The following is a 21,691-nucleotide window of genomic DNA, read 5'->3' as shown; positions in this document are numbered from 1 at the left end:
AATTCGTTATTACTGCCAAAGATAGATATAACTCCGTAATAGATGGATACAGTCTAAGGAAAAAACGTGCCTCGAAAATCAAGAAAATTTGATTCTCGTTCAGAGGGCGCTACTAGCTTTGGCCTACTGTCGTATAGATGGCGTTGACGGTTTCGTTTGTTATTTAACAATTTTAACGCATATCAGTGAAAGAACATGGGTCAAAATCATAAAAATAATTAATGCAAATAAAATAAAAAAACATTTATCCGTATTTAAATACATTTTATCGTATTTTTATAAATCTCCATTTTTAATTTTAATGTGTGTCGAGTGTCGACAGATGGCAGTGAATTTACTGGGGTTACAAAATTTACTATGACAGTACCGCTCTAGTATAAGTTACTATATGCTAGAAGTTTAGACATCACCGTAAAGAAGACCGGCAAACCGGCATATAACATTTATTGCTGGGAAGATCGTCATAGGGCCTGAACTCTCGTAATTAATGTCATTACCGGGTCTAACGTAATAATTACATTAATTATGTGTGTTTATTTAAGGTTCTGACGAAAGATCAGCGCTGCGATCTCCGCAGTATTTATGCTGAGTCAGCGCCTATTCTTTACCACAACACATGACCCTCTACTAATATAAAATACGTACATTGTTTATTCGTTATTACTGCTCATCATCTTCCTCGCGTTGTCCCGGCATTTTGCCACGGCTCATGGGAGCCTGGGGTCCGCTTGGCAACTAATCCCAAAAACACAAGCACTAGTTTTTACGAAAGCGACTGCCATTTGACCTTCCAACCCAGAGGGGAAACTAGGCCTTGTTGGGATTAGTCCGGTTTCCTCACGATGTTTTCCTTCACCGAAAAGCGTCTGGTAAATATCAAATGTTATGAGTTCGTTATTACTGATATAAGTGTCTAATTATATGTTTCCTTTTCTTTTTTTGTCTCTTGTCAACTTTCTTTTTATCTCTTGTTATTGTATGTATGTATGTATGTATGTTAACACTTTATTGTACATAAGACAGATTACAAACACAATAAAAGAACATAAATATATACAATGTACAAAGGGGGACTTATCCCTATAAGGGATAAGCCTATTGTTTGCACAAAGCATGTAAGTTGTGGTCGAATAAAGTTTTTATCTATCTATCATCTATCTACAAAACGCAGGAGTTTAAAGTGTTATATCGTCGCTATACTTACTCAACCTCATATCTGCAACAATCATTTGATGGAAATGTCGCTTTTCTTTCATTCGGAATACGGGTGTTTTTGTTATCAAATGAGTGTTGCAGATACGACTTACGAGGTTGAGTAAGTACAGCGGCGTTTTGTATACGTAAGTTGCTCAGACACAGTATGTTGTATGTGTACAAACACTACAAACGCAAGAGTTAAAAGCGTCAAAAGAGCTTGTAGTCGGTCTTTTCCACATTGACCTTAGCGTGTTATTTCAGTTATTTGTGCCAATCGCCCTAAGCTCCATTTTTTCTGAGGCATTTTAATGTCGTTAAGAAACGTTATGCACACCTGCAGGCAACTAACTGCAAATTATAAAGGGCGAGGGTGTTTTAGGTCATACTTTTATTAATACCTATGTACAGGCAAGCTTACGTCTACATTGTAAGGTGGATAAATGTAAAAAATATGTAAGGTCAAAAAACTGACGCTCCATATTTAGAACTTGTAATATGACGTAAGGTTCGTAGACTAATTATTTAATTAGCTTGATAAATAGTTGTCAAAGTCAAGTAATTTATTTAATGTGTTTTTATAAACTGTAAGTGTAGTGTGTAACTGTATACATAGGTTGCAATTAATTTTAATAACAAAACTTCCGTGAGACATAGACATATTAAATATATTAATGACGGGTCACTCACGTGAGTGACCCGTCATTAATATATTTAATATGCAATTAATTTACTGTAATTATTACTCCCACAAGTCCAGCATTGCTCGCTTAACTTAAGTTTTTGCCGTTTTTATGTTTACTTTACTCAAGTGACGCACGCGCACATTGTTACTTTACTTCCACAATGGTCGCGAGTATGTACCGACGAACGCGTATGCGCAACATTTTGATCCACACTAGCTTATGCCCGCGACTTCGAAGAAGTACCCACCCACCTATCCCTCTTACCTTAGTACTCTCGTATATCAACCCCTTTTTAGGAGAGGGAGAGGGGATGATGATGATGTCTGTGATAAAAAGTATTATATTTCCTTTTCTAGGTTACTTTGCACAGACTTGAACAGAACAAAGTGCCAGCCTTTGTCATTGCAAATGACATGCTAAGTTAGCTTGGTCCAACGCTACATATTTTTACCACGTGTCTACATTTGGTAGCCACTACCGTGCTTAATCATATAACGGAGCGGCAGCTCACGTTTACGACGCTTAAAGCCTCTTGCAGTCGTGGTTTATTAGAGAAACCAAAGAGGATATAATAAGATAGAGCGGTACTGTCATAGTAAATTTTGTAACCACTGTAAATTCATTGCCATCTATCGACATACTTTAAAACTAAAAATGAAGATTTATAATAATACGTTAAAATGTATTTAAATATGGATAAATGATTTTTTTATTTGCATTAATTATTTTTATATGATTTTGACCCATGTTCTTTAACGGATATGCGTTAAAATTATAAATAACAAACGAAACCGTCAACGCCCTCTATACGAGAGTAGGCCAAAGTTAGTGGCGCCATCTGATCGACAATCAAATTTTCGTGATTTTCGAGGCACGTTTTTTCCTTAGACTGTATCCATCTTTCACGGAGTTATATCTATCTTTGGAGAAACTGATCAATGATCATGAAAAGCCTGTTGCAGTCGTGGTTTATTAGAGAAACTGATCATAAAAAGCTTGTTGCAGTCGTGGTTTATTAGAGAAACTGATCAGATCATGAAAAGCCTGTTGCAGTCGTGGTTTATTAGTCAGACTCGTGGTCTGTTAGCTAAACAGAATAAAGAATAACAAGCATGAAAAGGGGTTCAAACGTAGTACTTTGTAGTGGCGAGCTGTTCAACCGCCGCCTTTCCCTGTAGAGTGTAGACCTTCACCCGGCCCTGGCATACTACTCTCGCTTCCTTCATATCTGTAGCGACTCAAATATCTGGCTCAAGTATGGCACTTGACTCCGCACGCTATTTCGCCTGCGTATATTCTGTTTTTATTTTTATTTTATTCCGTAGACTAAAATGATATTTCATGTGGTACTAAGAAATGTCATGTCTTACACATGAAACGTCATATTAGTCTACGGAATAAAAAAACAGACCTTAGTTGATATGAACTTTTAACTCTATTTTCAATCTAGTACCGGCACTCGGGGAAACTGATCATAAAAAGCCTGTTGCAGTCGTGGTTTATTAGAGAAACTGATCATAAAAAGTCTGTTTCAGGCTCGTGGTCTGTTAGCGAGACAGAATAAAGAATAACAAGCATGAAAAGGGGTTCAAACGTAGTACTTTGTACTGGCGACCTGTTCAACCGCCGCCTTTCCCTGTAGAGTGTAGACCTTAATCCGGCCCTGGCATACTACTCTCGCTTCCTTCATATCTGTACCGACTCAAATGTCTGGCTCAAGTATGGCACTTGACTCCGCCCGCTACTTCGCCTGCGTAGTTGATATTTGAACTTTTAACTCTATTTTCAATCTAATAGTGCCGGCTCCAATTTTTGGTAATAGTCTACTTTACCAGCCCTATTTTATTTGTAGAACAATTTTTACCAACGATAACTAGTACCAGACATAGATAATATGGGGCATTTTCTATATAAAGGGACCTTATTGTCGATGGCGCTTACGCCGCGCAGCGTCGCGCGGCATTGTATTTATATCGTAGCATCGTTTTTAATGGCGTAAGCGCCATCGACAATAAGGTCCCTTTTTATAGAAAATATCACATGTTACACGTACAGTTACCTGAAATAATATGTTGCTATTCGAAGGTCACAAAAATATGTGACGCGCTCTACAAATAAGATCGTGTCAGACATTTTTGCGGCCTTCGTTGTGTAACATATCATTGCAGGTTTCAGAATGTAGTTTAGGTATGTCGTTTCAAAATGAGAGCATAGCTTCGATTGTATTGGGAGCGGCTTTTTGGCGGCGTGTTCATGTGACTTGACCGACTTTCAAACAGGGACCAGCCCGCTATCCCATATCGGGGTTTTATAAGGGTATTGCATAAGGCTTAACTCACCATACCCTTTGCCAGACGAAACCCTTTGTTTTGCTTTTAAAAACCCTTATATAAAGCTACCACATTTGAGTAATCGGTAGCCCAAATACCCTTACAAAACCCTTATCATCCGCTCACCAACACCTTGCATATTGCTTATAAGGGTTAGCCTTATAAAGGGCTTCCCTTTTAGCATATAAGCGTGCTAATTTAAGTCGTCTACCTTGTTCATAAAGCACACATTACTTCGAATCCGAGCGATCGTCGGCGGCGACAGCGGCGTTCTTTACTAGGCACGTATTTTCTTTCCTTTTCATACACTACCGTAGATATATACTAATCCTGTCTCTTTCACGCAAAGGGAAACCTTTATAAAAAGCGCTTAAAGATAAGGGTAACCCTTATTAAGAGCTAGCCTTATTTTTGGTTAGCTTTTCGGTAAGGGTTAGTCAAAGGTAAGGGTATGAATGGACTTGCAGTTCAAAAGGGAAAGTCTTTCAATGTGTTAGCCGTGTTAAGTGTCGCCCATTGAAAGGGTTTTATCGCGGAAAGGGTTGTCCAGTCCCTGCTTTCAAAAGGATGCTTTAAAATATGTGCCATTTTCAATCAAAAGGGTACTTATTGTCGGTTGTCAATAAGGCGCTATTTCCATACAGCTTCAATTTGAAATCAACCTTATTGACAAGCGACAATGTGGTACCTTTTGGTTGAAAATGTCACATATTGTAATCGAGTTCCATAAATTACTTGTTTAATTTAACTTTACTTTCATTATGTATGTCGTGTTATCACAATCACAACTTAGCTATGTCATGGCGCTATTAAAACAAATACAATTGCACCACAAGCTTTGATTTGCATTATGTGCTCATAATGATATGTTATCTTAGTTTAATATCTCCGAAATATAATTACACGCTGTCTTGTCTTAGGTTTTGGCCGAACCTTAAAGGGGCCCACTGACTATCAGTCCGCCGGACGATATCGGCCTGTCAGCTAGAACAAAAATTTGACAGTTCCGAACAACTGATGGGCCGATATCGTCCGGCGGACTGATAGTCAGTGGGCCCCTTTAATCCTACTTTACTCGGTTATTTATTATGTGATACTATAAACAAAACAGGAACAAAAAACAATCTTAACTTAAATAGTAATTTCATAGCTTTCGAATTTCGATATTGTAGGGTAACGTTTTTAAAATAAATAAAAATCGACAAAATTCGATCAAAATTGACACTTGGCGCGCATGATCTTTCCCGTTCTTTCTTGCAAAATGTGACAGTGACAGCGGCAAATCGATGGAACGGCCTTAAAAAGAATGCTCTAGTCAAGTGACAATGACAAGAGTCACACGAACCTAGCCGCCGCCATACAATCGAAGTTACGCAGGCGAACAACACGCGAACGCGAAGCGAAGCGATGCGACGCGGTGTAAATCAATCCTTTGATATCTATAGAAGTGCCTTACGTACGTGGGCGATCTCGTTGCGAACGCGAACGCTGTGGGCCCGCCATGCCCTGCTTTCCGCAAATGCAGCACTTGCATGAAAAAAATAGTTTAAATAAGGACCTTGTTAAAGGAGAACAAGATAAACCATTTGCATGAGTTTTCCGGTGTGATTACTGCGCTTGCGATAAGCAGCGCAGCGCCGCGCCGCGCCGCTTCGCTTCGCGTTCGCGAGTTGTTCGCCTACGTAAGACGCAGCGTAACGCTCTTATTTTAAAAGAACATTTTGAAATAACATGAAAAGTAAAGTAGAACTTTACATAAGTGTAAAGTAATACTTTACGCATTATAGTTATTGTGTCACAATTTTTTTATTACCTAGTCGGCTCATAAGTTCTGTCACTGGCCTTTAAAATTTAAATTTGGAACTCCTAAAACAAAAACCGTTCTGCATTTGAATTTCGAATCTTTATTAAATATTTGAGTAGTATAATTTAGCAATTTTCTGTTTTCTTCAACATGGAGTGGACGCTTAAAGATAGCCGTACCGCAATAATTGCACTATATCGTTGTGGTCACTCGCCGACTAAAATTTTTAAGCTACTTGAAAATTTAAAATTCTCTCTAAGATTTGTGTATCGTACCATAGAAAGATACAGTGAGGTCTCTAGTTTAAATGACAAGAAAAGAAGCGGTCGTCCGCGTACAGCTAGGACTCCAGCGGTTGTACAAGCAATTAGGGCACGCATTGCCAGAAATCCCGCTAGGAAACAAAAAGTTATGGCCCTCCAGATGGGTTTGAGCAAAAACACGGTGAAAAGAGTGCTTAATCAAGACCTGAGACTTCGTGCTTATAAACGAAAAACTGGCCATCTTCTCAATGGTCCGCTTAAAGCTTTAAGGCTTAAAAGATCTAAAGCTTTATTGAAGAAGTACGCTAAAAATAAGCACCGTTGTATACTGTTTTCGGACGAGAAAATTTTTGACATAGAAGAAAACTGTAATAAACAAAATGATAGAGTGTACGCTCGCAATAGTAAAGAAGCGTCTAATAGCATTCCCCGTATTCAAAGAGGTCATCACCCTTCATCTGTGATGGTTTGGCTGGGAGTTTCTTATGCGGGCGTCACTAGTATGCATTTTTGTGAGAAAGGAGTAAAAACTAGTGCCAAAGTGTACCAAGACAAGGTGTTGACTAATATTGTGAAACCACTATCCCATACGATGTTTCTAAACCAGCATTGGGTTTTCCAGCAGGACTCTGCTCCAGCCCATAAGGCAAAGTCTACACAAGCCTGGCTCGCCTCCAATAAAATCGACTTTATACGGCATGAAGATTGGCCCTCCTCTAGCCCAGATCTTAATCCTTTAGACTATAAAATATGGCAGTATTTAGAGGAAAAGGTGTGCTCAAAACCTCATGCAAATCTAGACTCGCTGAAAAAATCTCTTGCTACGGCAGTGGCCAATATCGACATGAAAGTGGTGCGTGAATCCATTGACGACTGGCCACGAAGACTTCAAGCCTGTGTAGATAATTATGGCGGTCATTTTGAATAAATGTTATACATTTAGATTCTCTAGTTTATAAGCTTTCAAACGCTGTACAAATTATACGGAATAAACTTAAACTTTTGATTTTATTTGATACTATGTATATGACAGAACTTATGAGCCGACTAGGTACATTTGATAAAATAAAATGACATATGTATGTTCTCCAAAATACACTCCAGCCTCCATGCAATGTAACATTCACTATCACTTTGATAAGGCTATATATAGCAGATACGTCAGGGTTCAAGGTCGAACCTACTATGTTTAACAAAGGTTGAGTGGGGCGCAGACGGTCATGTACGGTCAAAGAATAAATAATAGTACTAGGTACAGAACATTCACTCTCTAACAAAACGCGTCTATTACGACATATATGACCGATAGGTGGCGCCAGCGCGAGCAGGCACCCGTTCCGTAGCGGTGCGCGGCAATTACTATGGCTAGACACCAAAATTGGTGTGGGCCGTATGTACTTGTAGCGCCGCGACGAAATCGCGGAATGAGCCACGCCTGGAATTTAATTTCAGTACCATTCCGTACATTGTCACAGTGACAATAGTATGACGTCCCTTTCCCTAACGACTTTCATATTGATTATAACTTTGACAAGGTACGAATTTAACCGGACAAGTGCGAGTCGGACTTGCCCACCGAGGGTTCCGTACTTTTTAGTATTTTGTTGTTATAGCGGCAACAGAAATACATCATCTGTGAAAATTTCAACTGTCTAGCTATCACGGTGCATGATATACAGCCTGGTGACAGACAGACGGACAGCGGAGTCTTAATAATAGAGTCGGGACTTTTTACCCTTTGGGTACGGAACCCTAATAAAAAGCAATTTCTAAGACATAATAAAATATGTGACTCGTCCTTGTTGTGAGTCGCATAATTTCGGTTTCATAAAAACGCCCGTTTGTTTCACACGGCGACGGCGACGCAAAATGAGTTGTCTGTCGACATACATTGGAATTTCTGTAGCTGAAATTACGCAGCTCACAAAATTACACTAGTCTGGCTTCACCCTAAATAATGGTAAGGCTATATACAACAGATACGGTAGAGTTCAAGGTCACCCACTATGTTTATGTCTGTGAGTGTGATGTAACGTTCATAGCAAGCTTTGCAAAGGTTACATGGAAGTCATACAACTGGTCGGGGGTCTTTTATACACAGAATAGGGGTCCTATTGTCGTGCCGTACCGCCCACCTTACTCTGCTTTTTACGTAAGCGAAAAACTCGCGAACGTGGCGCGGCGCAGCGGGCCCACGGCGTTCGCGTTCGCAACGAGATCGCCCACGTGGGACACTTCTTTAGGTATCAAAGGATTGAATCACCCCGCGCCGCAGCCGCATCGCTTTGCTTCACGTTCGCGTGTTGTTCGCTTCAGTAGTACGCTGCGTTACGCTCAGTGAGAGGAGAGAACCTTAACCCACGGGGCCTTAAGACGCCGGTGTCGATTCTAGTCGCAAAAATGTAAAATTGATAGATTTAGTCGGTGAAATTGTACACCGTTTGTTACCTAATTGAAATAACAAGTACTGGTTTCTATTAGCACGTCTTCTTATCTTACCTTTTATCAGATCAATTTTTTGAAAACAGACTCACTAAATGAGTAATGTTGGCTTTTTTGATGGACGTTTAGGTAAACGCGCGTAAAGCACTGATTTTGTCGCTCTTATTTGTAAATTTCGTAAAGTTTGGTAGGCTAAACATGGTAATTTTGTATTACACATATCCTGTACTTGACGTTTGTCAGACTACATTTTTATTATTATGACTTTGAAGTAGTGTAAATGAAAGTTAGACGAAATCAATTTTCTCCAGAAATTACTTCAAAACAAGTGACAATTTCTCTGAAAATCGACTTAATTTCAACAAAATTTTGATACTTAAACAATCTACTACATTTGCTGAAACTATTCTTATACATCAATTTGTATAATTTACCACCATACATTTTTGATGAATTTTTAAAAACTACCCCTTCTTTTCATATATTACCGGTGACGCACGCTCGCGACCTGATTATTAAAAGGCAAGATGAGAAGACGTGCTAATAGAAACCAATACTTGTTATTTAGATATTACGTAACAAAACGTGTATAATTTCAACGACTAAATCTATCAATTTAAAAACTTTCTCCAAAATCGACTACGGCCCCTTAACTAAAAGGAAGCGTAATTTTCAAAATAATCTCTTGGTATATGACAAACTGGCTATGGAGTGGTCGTGTTGAGACCTGTGCCATAGAATAAGTAATAGTATTATCATACAGAACGGCCACGCACCGCCCCGCCCCGACTCGAATTACCTCGCCCCGCGATAGCAGATTGACGGCCGTTTGCCGGCCGCTCAGTACTATTTTTAAGCAACTTACACTATGACGCATGCCACGTGTACATACGTGCCGTTCACACATAGAAACGCAAGTGATTTTTGATGTATAGCGTGTCCGCCCTGTGCCTGTGCTCTGTAGGTTTGGAGAATGTTCTTGGACGAGAGCCAATATCGTAAACTCTCCTAATATAAAGTAAACTGCAGCGGTTATAGCACGATACCGATGGAGTTTGGTATAAAAGATGGTTATTGAAGCAAATGACGTATTATTTTTTAGGGTACCGTACGCAAAGGGTAAAAACGGGATCTACCTAATAGAAATATACGGGGTAAAATATGTACGGAGAGAAACTCATCACACCTGCGTCAGTTTATCCTCCTAAGACCCACAATAGAATGTTTTCAATTTTCAATTTGAACCTTGTGCTATAAGTAAATTGGAACGAATTTCGTTTGTTTTACAACGCAGTGAAACAAAAGAAATGCTACTTTATTGGTTCCATGAAAGGTTCAAATTAGATTGCAATGAATATGTACATTTTAATGTACATTTAGACTCACGGGGTTATTTAAAGCACTTCGACGTTGTCTGTACCAAGCATCAGGCAAAACAAGGTCGCAACAAAGTCAGCCTGTATAATGTCGCGACGTACCGTCTTCGCCTCTTGTGTAAAATTTAAATCGCGTCCGTGCCGTATCCATTCCACGCCACCGCCTGTGCCTTCGCCGCGACTTATGACGTCGCTTGAGTATAATTTACGCCTTAAACGAATGTAAACATTAAAGAAAACCTCGCAGCTTGGTCGTCTCCGTTGTTCGGCTAGTGAAACCTGAAGAGTATATAACCTTCTGTATCTATTTAAATAGGTATACCATTGGTCGAACGAGCATAATAATAGCATATCACAGTGGTTCCTAACCTTTTCAGTACTGTCACCCCTTTGACTAACTAGGGAACTCATTTTACCCCTCCTCCATAATCATTAATATTCTTACTTATAGATAGGTCTTTGTTTTCTTTGTTTTTGAACCCCGTAAAATACCAGTTTTACCCCCGCGGGGGTATATACCCCCAGGTTAGGAACCGCTGGCATAGCATATACTAATAATATACATATACACGGTGGCTAAAAAATAAGTGCATTCCCGTTGCCAGGGTGGTTTTGGGATTATACTGAGCAACTTTTATTATGGGACCAGCCACGAAATCGCGAAAAAAATTGGCTGTTTCATACATTTTGGCTGATCTATTTTCTATGGGATGGTAAATTTTTTTTTGCGATTTCGTGGTTGGTCCCATAGTAAAAATTGCTCAGTATTATCCCAAAACCTCTCTGGCAACGGTAATGTACTTATTTTTTAGCTATCCTGTATATATTAAAAACATAATATAACTTGAAACTTAAACATACATTAGGACTATACTATATAGTAGAGTTTTTTTAAATGATTAAATTGTAACAAAATCTAACGCGTTACGTCATCAGTATTTTTCTTATATGAAATATGGCACGTATACGAAATATGGAACGTTTACACTCTACAGACTGCATAATAATAAGTGAGGCATCGTAGCAGACGGTAATTTAAAAAAAAATGTGCGCTACGCAGTTAGCGGCCTTGGGCGAGAGGGACGGGTATACTCGCAGATGTAAAGGTGTGGCTACAATATAATTGTTTTGTTGACGATTTTTAGTGTTCCGAGTCAAACTTGGTTCACGGAACATTCTTTGGGCATCTGGCTTTTGTGAAGGAGTGAATTTTCTGTACGGTAGTACTATTAGTTATTCTGTGCTATGGATTCACTTCTGTGACGTGACGCACGTGATAGCGTGACGTGCGTTCGCGTTTGAGTTATGCCTATTTTGGATGGGATTTTGAACAGCGCGCCAAGCGGGACGTTTTGGATACTCAAAACCCCATACAAAATGACAACGCAAACGTACGTCGGGGATACTGATGTGCAAGTTGCGAAAAGTTTCCAAAAAGTTGGAAAAGTTAGCGGAAATTCCAGGAAAATTCTACAGGAAACAAAGGAAACTTTCATTTCGATTCCCATACAAAAATATTAGGTTTCCAAATTGTTTCCATGTGAAAATTTCACGATTTTGGAAACTTTAGACATCAGAACTTCTGTGTCTGTCCGTCTGTAACAAGCGTTTTTTTTACAATTATGGTGTTTTTTTTTTTTCCTTTAGTGTAATCATATCTTTACTCCAATAGCTAGAAATGCCGTTATTGTAATGTTAATGTAACTTGACTATAGACCAGTGTAAACATGTTTTACATGTGAATGTATTGCTTTTTCAACTGTTCTTACTTCGTTCATTGTTATATCTACAAGTGTATGTCAAGTTTATTTTATTCCTCATCTCGTTGTCTCGGCATTTTAGCCACTGCCATTTTTTAGGTCCATTTTATTTAATTTCTACTATTTTATATCGCACTATAGTACTTTAGATATACTATCTTAAGCTTTTAAGTTCTAAACTATGTTATGTAATATAAAATATAGTGTATAAATCGTTATACCATTCATAGTATTAAAAATATCTTAAAACCACCTGTTTTTAGGATTCCGTACCCAAAGGGTAAAAACGGGACCCTATTACTAAGACTCAACTGCCCGTCTGTCTGTCTGTCACCAGTCTGTCATAGTATGTAGATGAAAACTTGTTTTCTTTAGGTTTATAGGTATCAATAACGAAAATAAAAATAAGATAGTTTATCAGCTATTTTCAAGTGACTGATAGGTATTTTTGCTTAGCTCGATTATTATTTTGCAAAATGTGTTGGTTTTAAATTTATAATTCATTTTTTTTTATTTCCAAGCTTATCAGCCAAGCTAACGTAACATGATAGCAATAAATTAAACATTAATCAAACATTTCTCACAGATTCAATAAACATGGCTTAAAGGACTCGCATCCAGGCCATAATCGTAAAAAAAAAGATTCGATAAACTCGAAAGTATTCCTATAAAAACACCCTAAGGAGAAAGAGACGGTAACAAACACAGCGCGCGTTAGAGCGGGACGGCGGTACCGGCGCGCGCAATGTGTTCGCCACGAGGCGTCCATGTTTTTCCAGTCAGTTTTGAGGTTATGTCATAATGTCACACGGCGACACTAAACATATTTACCTACAAAGTGCGTAGTGCGATTGTTAATACAAATAGTGTGTGAAAGTCATTTTAAAATTTGTGTTTAGTGAGTTGGCGACTAGGATTCAGTAATTAACAAATACCTACTTAAAATTATGGTTTTACCTCGGTGTTGGTTAAGTATTAGTATTAAGATGCGAGGTTTTCAGCATTATGTTATAGTTACTACGTAGTACGTAGTAATAACAGTTCAATTGTTAACAGTTGCATTTTTTATATTGAAATATGACAAATTATAACAGTTAGATTGACCAATTAACTACCCAATCGTCATGATTTTTTATCAATTTTGTATTGGCTCATTGGTTGGACATATTAGGGCAAAAAATCAGTAGGTACCTAATTTTGGTATTTGGGATATTAAACACAAGCGCTCCGCTCTCATTTTAAAAATGAATCATATACTAGCCCCGATGCATATGTTTTCGTCTAGTCAGACCATTTTTTGAAGTTCTCGCGTTTGTACAAAAATAATGTTTAAGTTTAAAAATCACTAACATTTAATGCTAATGCTAATGTAGTTTAATTTTATATGGTAATATTCTCCAATAACTAATTCCAAATACAAGAAATACCGATTGTACTAAACGAAAAAAAAAACATTTTTTTATTTTTTATTTGACGGATAGGATAGGAATATAACAGATGTCAAAAGGGTTATTAAGGCAGGCGTCCACTAGACTTACCGAGGCGAATCGAATCGAATCGCAATAATTCGCCTTCTACGAATTTACTATGAATGGTAAATTCGATTCGATGCGCCGCGGCTCTTCATCAATAGACGCAGTTTCATAGTAAATGTATAGAAGGCGAATTATTGCGATTCGCCTCGGCGAGCCTAGTGGACGCCAGCCTTCACTAGGAAAAGCAACACGGCTCTACCAATGTACTGACAATTTTGTTTCAAGCCCATGCATGCAGCAGTGCAGGAAAGAACAATATGATTTGGAGAACGTTTTTGAAAGGTACATTTTTTTTAACAATAAGGGTCGGTTGCACCAAACTGTTTGTCATCGTTAAAGAGTTCGCTAAATTTTATTGTATGGATTCCGGTTCGAGCGCCATCTTGATAGTTAGCATCGTGATTAATTACTTTGTTTTTTGCTCATTAATATTGTTTAAAGTGTAATATCGATAGCTTATTATACATTAAACTAATGTGGTAGTGTGCAGTAAATGGAGAATTAATTTTGAAGAGCGTTTAACCACCATCTTGGAGTCAACGGCCGGTAGTCCACGTGCTTCTTGTAAAGTCTAGCTATCGATTTACAAGAGCTAACAAATCACCGTACACTGTCTTGTACAACCGTACAATTTTTGTCGTTTTTAAACCTCTTAATACCTTGATACTGGCGAAATAGTCCCACTGGGCTGAAGCCATAATTTTAAAAGAAGAAGAAGAAGAAGAAGGTGTCATAGTAAACCGCCGCGGCGCGCCGGGTGACGTTGATCAGTCTGTCAAAAGCGGATGGTGCAACTGGCACTAAGTCTCATGCAATTTTATTATACGATCAACTAGATTAAACATTACTATTACGGTTCCCATTACTGGGTCATTTTATCTTCATGTGTAAAATTTATTAGCATAAACAAAATTCATGAAATAAAACTATGAAAACGGATTATATCGCGTATATAATCGTAATGCCCCCGTCACCCGTTGACCACGAACGCTGTAAAGAGTTCGAAACGTCGGGATGTATTATAAATTCAATGTACGCGATATAATCCGTTTTCATAGTTTTATTTCATGAGTAACTATCGCGGTAACCGAAGACAATATTATAAACAAAGTTGTTGTGTGGAACTAGACGAACTAATTTGCATCGGGGCTAGTATTATATTATATAATATTTTGTAGTGGTCTAAGAAGTTTGCCAGAAAAAATAATTCTCAATATCATCTTTTCAAATATTTTCGTTTTCCAAGTGCAAGTGTGTTTAATCAGTGACGAGTGTGGTCGGCCTTGGGTTTTTATTATCGCGTAATCGTGCTATCGTTTGATAGTTTTAAATTGAATTCCTTGTTGGCGAGATGTTTAAGCTTTTATAGACTGTTTTAGTGCTAGCTCTGTGAGCTGTAGACCTCGCGATAAGCTTAAAAAATGTGAAATAACAAGAGCTTATTACACTATCCTAATTTATTGACTAACAAAAGGGACGCCGCTATACGTGAGAAACGATAGGATGTATCTCTTATCGCGTCTCACGTATAGCGGCGTCCCTAGTGTTAGTCACAAAATTTAGCAAAGTGTAATAAGTCCTTTCCTTCTTCATTATCACAGCGAACTCACAATAGTATGTGCCATTCTCATATAAAAGGGTAATTATTGTCGGTTGTCAATAAGGCGCTATTTCCATATAGCTTCAATATGAAATCAACCTTATCGACAAGCGACAAAGTGGTACCTTTTTGTTGCAAACGTCAAGTGCTTAATGTGCTACTGGCGCTTAAGAGGCCGTAGTCGATTTTGGAGCAAAAATGTAAAATTGATAGATTTAGTCGTTGAAATTATACACGTTTTGTTACGTAATATCTAAATAACAAGTATTGGTTTATATTAGCACGATTTCTCATCTTGCCTATTAATAATGAGGTCGCGAGCGTGCGTCACCGGTAATGCAAGAAGAGAAAGGGCAGTTTTTAAAAAATCATCAAAAAATCATGGTGGTAAATTATACAAATTGATGTATAAGAATAGTTTCAGCAAATGTTGTAAATTGTTTAAGTATCAAAATTACGTTAAAATTAAGTCGATTTTCAGAGAAATTGTCACTTGTTTTGAAGTAATTTCTGGAGAAAATTGATTTCGTCTAACTTTCATTTACACTACTTCAAAGTCATAATAATAAAAATGTAGTCTGATAAACGTCAAGTACAGGATATGTGTAATACAAAATTACCATGTTTAGCAGTCCAAACTTTACGAAATTTACAAATAAGAGCGACAAAATCAGTGCTTTACGAGCGTTTACCTAAACGTCCATCAGAAAAGCAAACATTACTAATTTAGTGAGTCTGTTTTCAAAAAACTGATCTGATAAAAGGTAAGATAAGAAGACGTGCTAATAGAAACCAGTACTTGTTATTTCAATTAGGTAACAAAAGGTGTAAAAATTCACGGACTAAATCTATCAATTTTACATTTTTGCGACTAAAATCGACACCGGCCTCTTAAGTGCTTTATGCCATATTGCACCATTTTAGACATTTTCCTAAAACGAATCGACAGAAAAAAGTAGATAGTACAATAAGGGCATAAAGCGATCCATTTTCATGCGAGGCAATTTATTGGCCCGAGCGCAGCGATGACCAATATAGTCGAGGATAAAAATGGTCATTTATGCCTGAGTTATGCACTCATTTTCACTTCGATTGTGAGTAAAATATACAAAAATATCCAATATTGTAGGTTATTTTGTTTGCCGTATTAAATAACAATTATTTTTTTCGTATTTCCAAGTTGAGTTGGCATCTCCTATAACTGGAATAAATCTGACACGCCTACCCTATAATAGGTATTATACGCGCGGTTGGTACTTGTTTACCATATACAAACTATATTATGCTCTAAAATATACTACCTAACTAATTTCAAGGCTGTAATGCAATATGTGTTATATGGAATTGATGTATTTAATTGATTATGTACGGTTGCATTTCTACAATAATTCGCGAATGTTCCCGACATTATATTATTTTCTTTGCTATTGAGATAACGAAATTCCTATTAATCGCAATCTTAATATGACACTTAAGCCCGGTTCACATTTGTCTGTCGTCGTGTCTTGGGTCGTGTTGTGTTGTGACGGGTGTCGGTTTCATACATTTAATATGGTTGCGTTCGCATTTATCTGATGCATTTGGCATCAGACAAGATACCCGTCACGACACAACACGACGCACGAATGTGAACCGGGCTTTATTTGTACGTATTTCCTTAATCTGACGACCACCAGTTCGACCCCCGATTTTCACATTGTAACCGTCAGATTTTTATTTTCAAATAATTATTTACAAGATAAATTAAAAACATTAAAAACCTAAAGTTGCATGCGGCATCGTCCCCAGGACGCTTGCTGCGTTTCCCCGCTGGATTGCCAGACCTAGCCGCTGAGCGAAATATTCCCCCGCTAGAAAATCGCCAGACACCCAGACAAGTTTATTTGAAATTTCTTTCACAACTTGTCTGGTGTCTGATGACCATGGCCCAAAGGTTTCGACTGCAAGCGCCGCAAATATGTAATTGTCTTTTAAACCGTCAGATTAAGGAAATGCGTACAAATAATTGTCATATTTAGTAATAGCACAATTATAGCATAAATTTGGACTAAAATGACCAAATCCACAATCTGCTTAACGATTTGTTGAACCCCCCCCACCAATTAACCAACGGCTAAAAGTGGTAAAGGTAGACTCCACGGGGTAGCATAACATAATATCACTCATGTCTTAAAGTTCTTAAACTGACGCGCTCGAGTAACTACAAATATCTTCTCTTGGGCTCCCCAACCATTAAAATTTATAATGGATGTCCGCAAAGTAAGGCTTCATTCTATTAATTATATTTCTCCATACATTAATATTTATATTCGTAAACGAACGCAGACTGGTTTAAAATGAGTATTGGAAATGCCGCTGTCCTTGATATTTGTGGGTCGAAATGTAGGCTAACCGGTGTTCCCTCGCTATGGGTTATGACCATCGTAAAAGAACCGGCCAAATGCGAGTCGGACACGCCCACCGAGGGTTCCGTACTTTTTAGTATTTGTTGTTATAGCGGCAACAGAAATACATCATCTGTGAAAATTTCAACTGTCTAGCTATCACGGTCCATGAGATACAGCCTGCTGACAGACAGACGGACAGCGGAGTTTAAGTAATGGGGTCCCGTTTTGGTTACGGAACCCTAAAAAAACCGGCCAAGTGCTAGTCTGACTCGCGGTCCAAGAGTTCCGTACATTACACAATTGTAACAATGTATTTTTTAATGTGAAACGTAAGTGAAATGTCTTTACAGAACCATAGGGGTTTAGATCAAAAACTAAGTATTTAAGTCTGACTCACGCTTGACTGCACATTTTTAATAGGTTTTCCTGTCATCTGTAGGTACAGAACTATTTTGTGTATTTTTTTTTCAAAAATTTAGACCCAGTAAGTAGTTTCGGAGATAAAGGGTGGGAAATGGTAATTTTTTGTCTATTTTCTAGCCCGGCAGTAGGTTTGGAGAAATTGGGCTGTGACAGACGGACAGACAGACAGACAGACGCACGAGTGATCCTATAAGGGTTCCGTTTTTTTTCCTTTTGAGGTACGGATACGGAACCCTAAAAACTATCGGGATGACGGATGCTACGAAAAGTCACGTGACTATTTCCATACAATCTTTAGACGGATGACAGGCTCTGCATGTAGTTATCAATTCAAATTTAGTATTATTGCTTAAATTAATTAAAAATACGTAAGAATGCGTTTTAGTCTAACGACTTTACTATTTCACATTTCGGCATGGTTACGCTAAATCAGGTGTGACATTATTTCGTTCGACCGGTTCTTTTATTAAGTCGTCTTAAATATCAACTGGGTTCTTAATCTGTTACTGTGGGACGGAATATTTACTTCATTGTAATGTAATGTAATTAAAGCAAAGTCTATGTGGAACTTGCTATATGGACATTTTCACACAGAGGGACGAGTGGATTGCTCGCACATGTAGAAATATTATATAAAATATTTAGGTATAAAAATATTTTTGGCTAATCTCAAATTAAAAACTCAACCAAGTGACAAAACTATGATGCCAATCCAAAAGTGACATTAGAACTTAAATATCAAAATCGTTTAGTGGAAACAGTGAAAACTACAAAACTACAAACATGAGGTCACAGTGAAAGTGGGCGCACGAGTGACAGGTGTCACGTTAGCATGACAGCTGGCATATCCGCCAGACGCAAGAGTAGGAGTCGCCGGAGCTGGGCCAAGGTCGAGCAGTATGGACAGGTAACGACCCCACTAACAGTCCTAGACTGATCTCGATGCCGCAGGAGGCAACTCAGCCTGTGTAGAAGTGCCTCTCCCGAGAAATCGTGGTACATGCGTTTGGTTCGAGCGAGGCGCGTCAACACAGATCGAGCTGCTTTGCGCGGCAATTTTCTCGCGAGGCGGCCAATTCTGGGGAAGGTTTTGAACCGTTATTCTTTCTTGAAAAAGCTGCTACCTATATATATTTAAATCCAAAATACAAGTTAAGTCAAACTCGGCGAGTCATAACGGTCCGGCTACGCGAGGCGGCCATAGGTAAACACTGGAAACAAAAAGTCTGATTGCGCTGCTCTCGCTGCCGCCCGAAGTCGTGGCCATTTGGTGGACGAGATCTAAATAAAGCGTCTTCAAGTGTTTGTCAAAATACAGGACATTCGATTCCGACCAATGTCACGCGCCTGCGTTGTATGCCAATTTCTCCCACAGATTTACAGATTCTACCGACGAAAATGTCTTAAATACGTCATTAATTGTCCGCAGGCATCAGACTTTACGGACATTGGCGACTGGCCGTCGCTAGGCGCGGCGGGGGCCGGCGCGGCGCGGTGCCACTCGACCCCCCCGCCGTCCGACGCCGAGACTTCGCACCATAACGGCAACGCGGTAAGCAACAACGTTCTGTATTTGCAATAAGATTTACGAATCCTCAGTTGACCGTGTGGACGATGGTTCTACTGGTCATGCATATATACGAGGTGAAATAATGTATACATCGCGCGCGAGTACCGAGGAAGTGTAATAAGTCTCCGCTTGCTCCCCATGCCCTCGCGCCGAATAACCTCCCGCTTCCCCAATCCCCCATTTCACGGTTCATGCGATGGTAGATATAAGTTTATGACTGACTCCATGCCTCTTTTTTACTGCCTCTTCACAAAACTTTTTTTAGGAGGTCAGTTAGTGGGTAACATTAGATATGACTTAATTCCAAAAAAATGCTCTGTTTTTTTTTCTACGCAAATAAGATTCACCAACACACTAACCTAGGCACATGACGGGGATACCGCCGTTTAGCCAAAATATTTTTCGCCAAATTTCACTTCCCAACAAACTTATGGCATCAGTTTCATTTCCCAAATTAAATTTTAGTAAGTTTTTTACTTGGCAACCATTCCATTTCCCAACCCCATACTTGCGAAATGAAAATGACGTACTAGGTTGGGTTAGGTTAGGTTGGATTATGAAAATTTGCAAATGAAATTTTGCCAAATGATAATTTGCGTAAAATAGTTTGGGAAGTAATACTTTGGGAAACGATTTTTGGCAATACATTAGTAAACCCACATGACGACCCTGCCTAAAAATTCACATTTACACTTGGATTTAGTTTGATTCCGTCTGTTCTGACAAAGCAAATTTCTTTCAGGACCAGGAACGCAAGCCGCTAGAAGAGCACCAAGCCAAGGTGGAGAAGGTGGAACCCACGCAGAACCACCAACAGCACAACGATAAGCACCACGACAAGCACAACGACAAGTCTAAAGCCGCAGGTACGTTAGAGTACTTAGAGTCTCTCTGAGTTAAAGGTTCACGCCGCATATGTGCGCTTTCTAATATAAGAATCCTTATGAGAGACGGCAAATCGGGCAAATCGCTTGTGTCATAGCTCCAATATTTTAGCGCACGTACATACGTGCACATTTATACACACGCATCCGGTGTGCTCCGACTTTAGCTCTGGACGGTCTGGACAGATTTTGTACTGAAAAAGTGCGGAAGTGCCAATATAAATATCATATTTATTTTCGTAGGAATTTGACATTGCAAAATTGCGAAATTTCCACTTCAAAAAATTAGGAAAACTACTCATATTTTTTAGTATAGCAATCGAAATTTGCCATTTACAAAATTAAAGTTTCCTTTGATTCCTGTGTATTGACATTTTCGAGAATTTTTCCAACTATCAGGAAATTTTCCGCGACTTGCACATCTGTAGCTTACTCCAAAGTCTGCGCAGGGCAGGCAATCAGACGTCAAAGTTTCAAAGTAGGAGGTCCTTAAATAATTACATACCTTACATCAGAATGTACTTGTTTCAGGAGGTGGCAAAGGCCCACACAAATCCGGCAAGCACAAATGGGTGCCGCTCGATATCGACGTAAAAGCGGCGCGGCCGGGCAAGCACGGTCCACCGCACGCCGCAAGGCCTGATAATGGTAAGCAAATAACTGTCTTTGCCATACATATGGACTACGATTACATTACCAAAGTGTGTTGGCAAAGGTCCACACGGTGAATTCGGCTGCTCTGTACTGGCGACTCTTAAAACTTTGGGATTTGATCCAACTTTAGGTTTCGATGAGAACAAAAACGGTATTTTTTCATTCTTTGCTAATTATTTCATTTCTAATTGGGCAACCGAATAATGCGATGTCGTTACCTAAAAACACAACTGAGTCCTACATTTCGAGTACAAAATATTTCGAAATATATGGTTACCCAAGGGGTAAGAACCCTATTACTAAGACTCCTCTGTCCGTCTGTCGATGTGTCTGTCACCAGGCTGTATCTCATAACCCGTGATAGCTAGACAGTTGAAATTTTCACAGATAATGTATTTCTGTTGCCGCTATAACAACAAATACTTAAAGGTACGGAACCCTCGGTGGGCGAGTCCAATTATTTCCAAGTCCCGTATTTTAGGCCTCTTTTCTCTTGTCAATAGAGACATTGGGTTACGCAATACGGGAAAAGTAATTCTTTAAAGGATTAATAAACAAATGTGTTTATACATGCTTGTTTACTTTTGGAGATACATTTATTTTTTACTACTCTTATTATTGACCGAGCGTTATCGAAGGTTTCCGTTTTAGTTTGTGCAAAAATGATTTGATATGTCCGGATGTTCTCTACAGGTCGCATTTCCCAACCGATTCTGTGAGCAGGTTCGGTAGCTAGAGCTAGACAGATTTTTTCGGTCGTTTCGTTTTGCGTAAAAATTTCAA

At 38.8% G+C, this 21,691-nt stretch overlaps 1 protein-coding gene across 3 annotated transcripts in view; it reads left to right on the top strand.

The window, feature by feature from the left end:
• The window catches only part of LOC134753250 (la-related protein 1), a 96,357-nt gene that overhangs the window by 52,435 nt on the left and 22,231 nt on the right, over positions 1-21,691 (top strand). For 2 of the 3 annotated variants that reach the window (XM_063689075.1, XM_063689076.1), the window contains exons 4-6: positions 19,230-19,352; positions 20,113-20,236; positions 20,786-20,902. In XM_063689075.1, the coding sequence (XP_063545145.1) occupies positions 19,230-19,352; positions 20,113-20,236; positions 20,786-20,902 (364 nt within the window). Of the gene's footprint in view, positions 1-18,552; positions 18,708-19,229; positions 19,353-20,112; positions 20,237-20,785; positions 20,903-21,691 lie in introns of all 3 variants that reach the window. The other variant, XM_063689077.1, reaches the window with a different exon arrangement.

The sequence above is a fragment of the Cydia strobilella genome, chromosome 26 (genome assembly GCF_947568885.1).
Source record: "Cydia strobilella chromosome 26, ilCydStro3.1, whole genome shotgun sequence".
NCBI lineage: Eukaryota > Metazoa > Arthropoda > Insecta > Lepidoptera > Tortricidae > Cydia > Cydia strobilella.
Note: the sequence above shows the minus strand (reverse complement) of the source record. Positions and strands in the feature narration are given on the sequence as shown.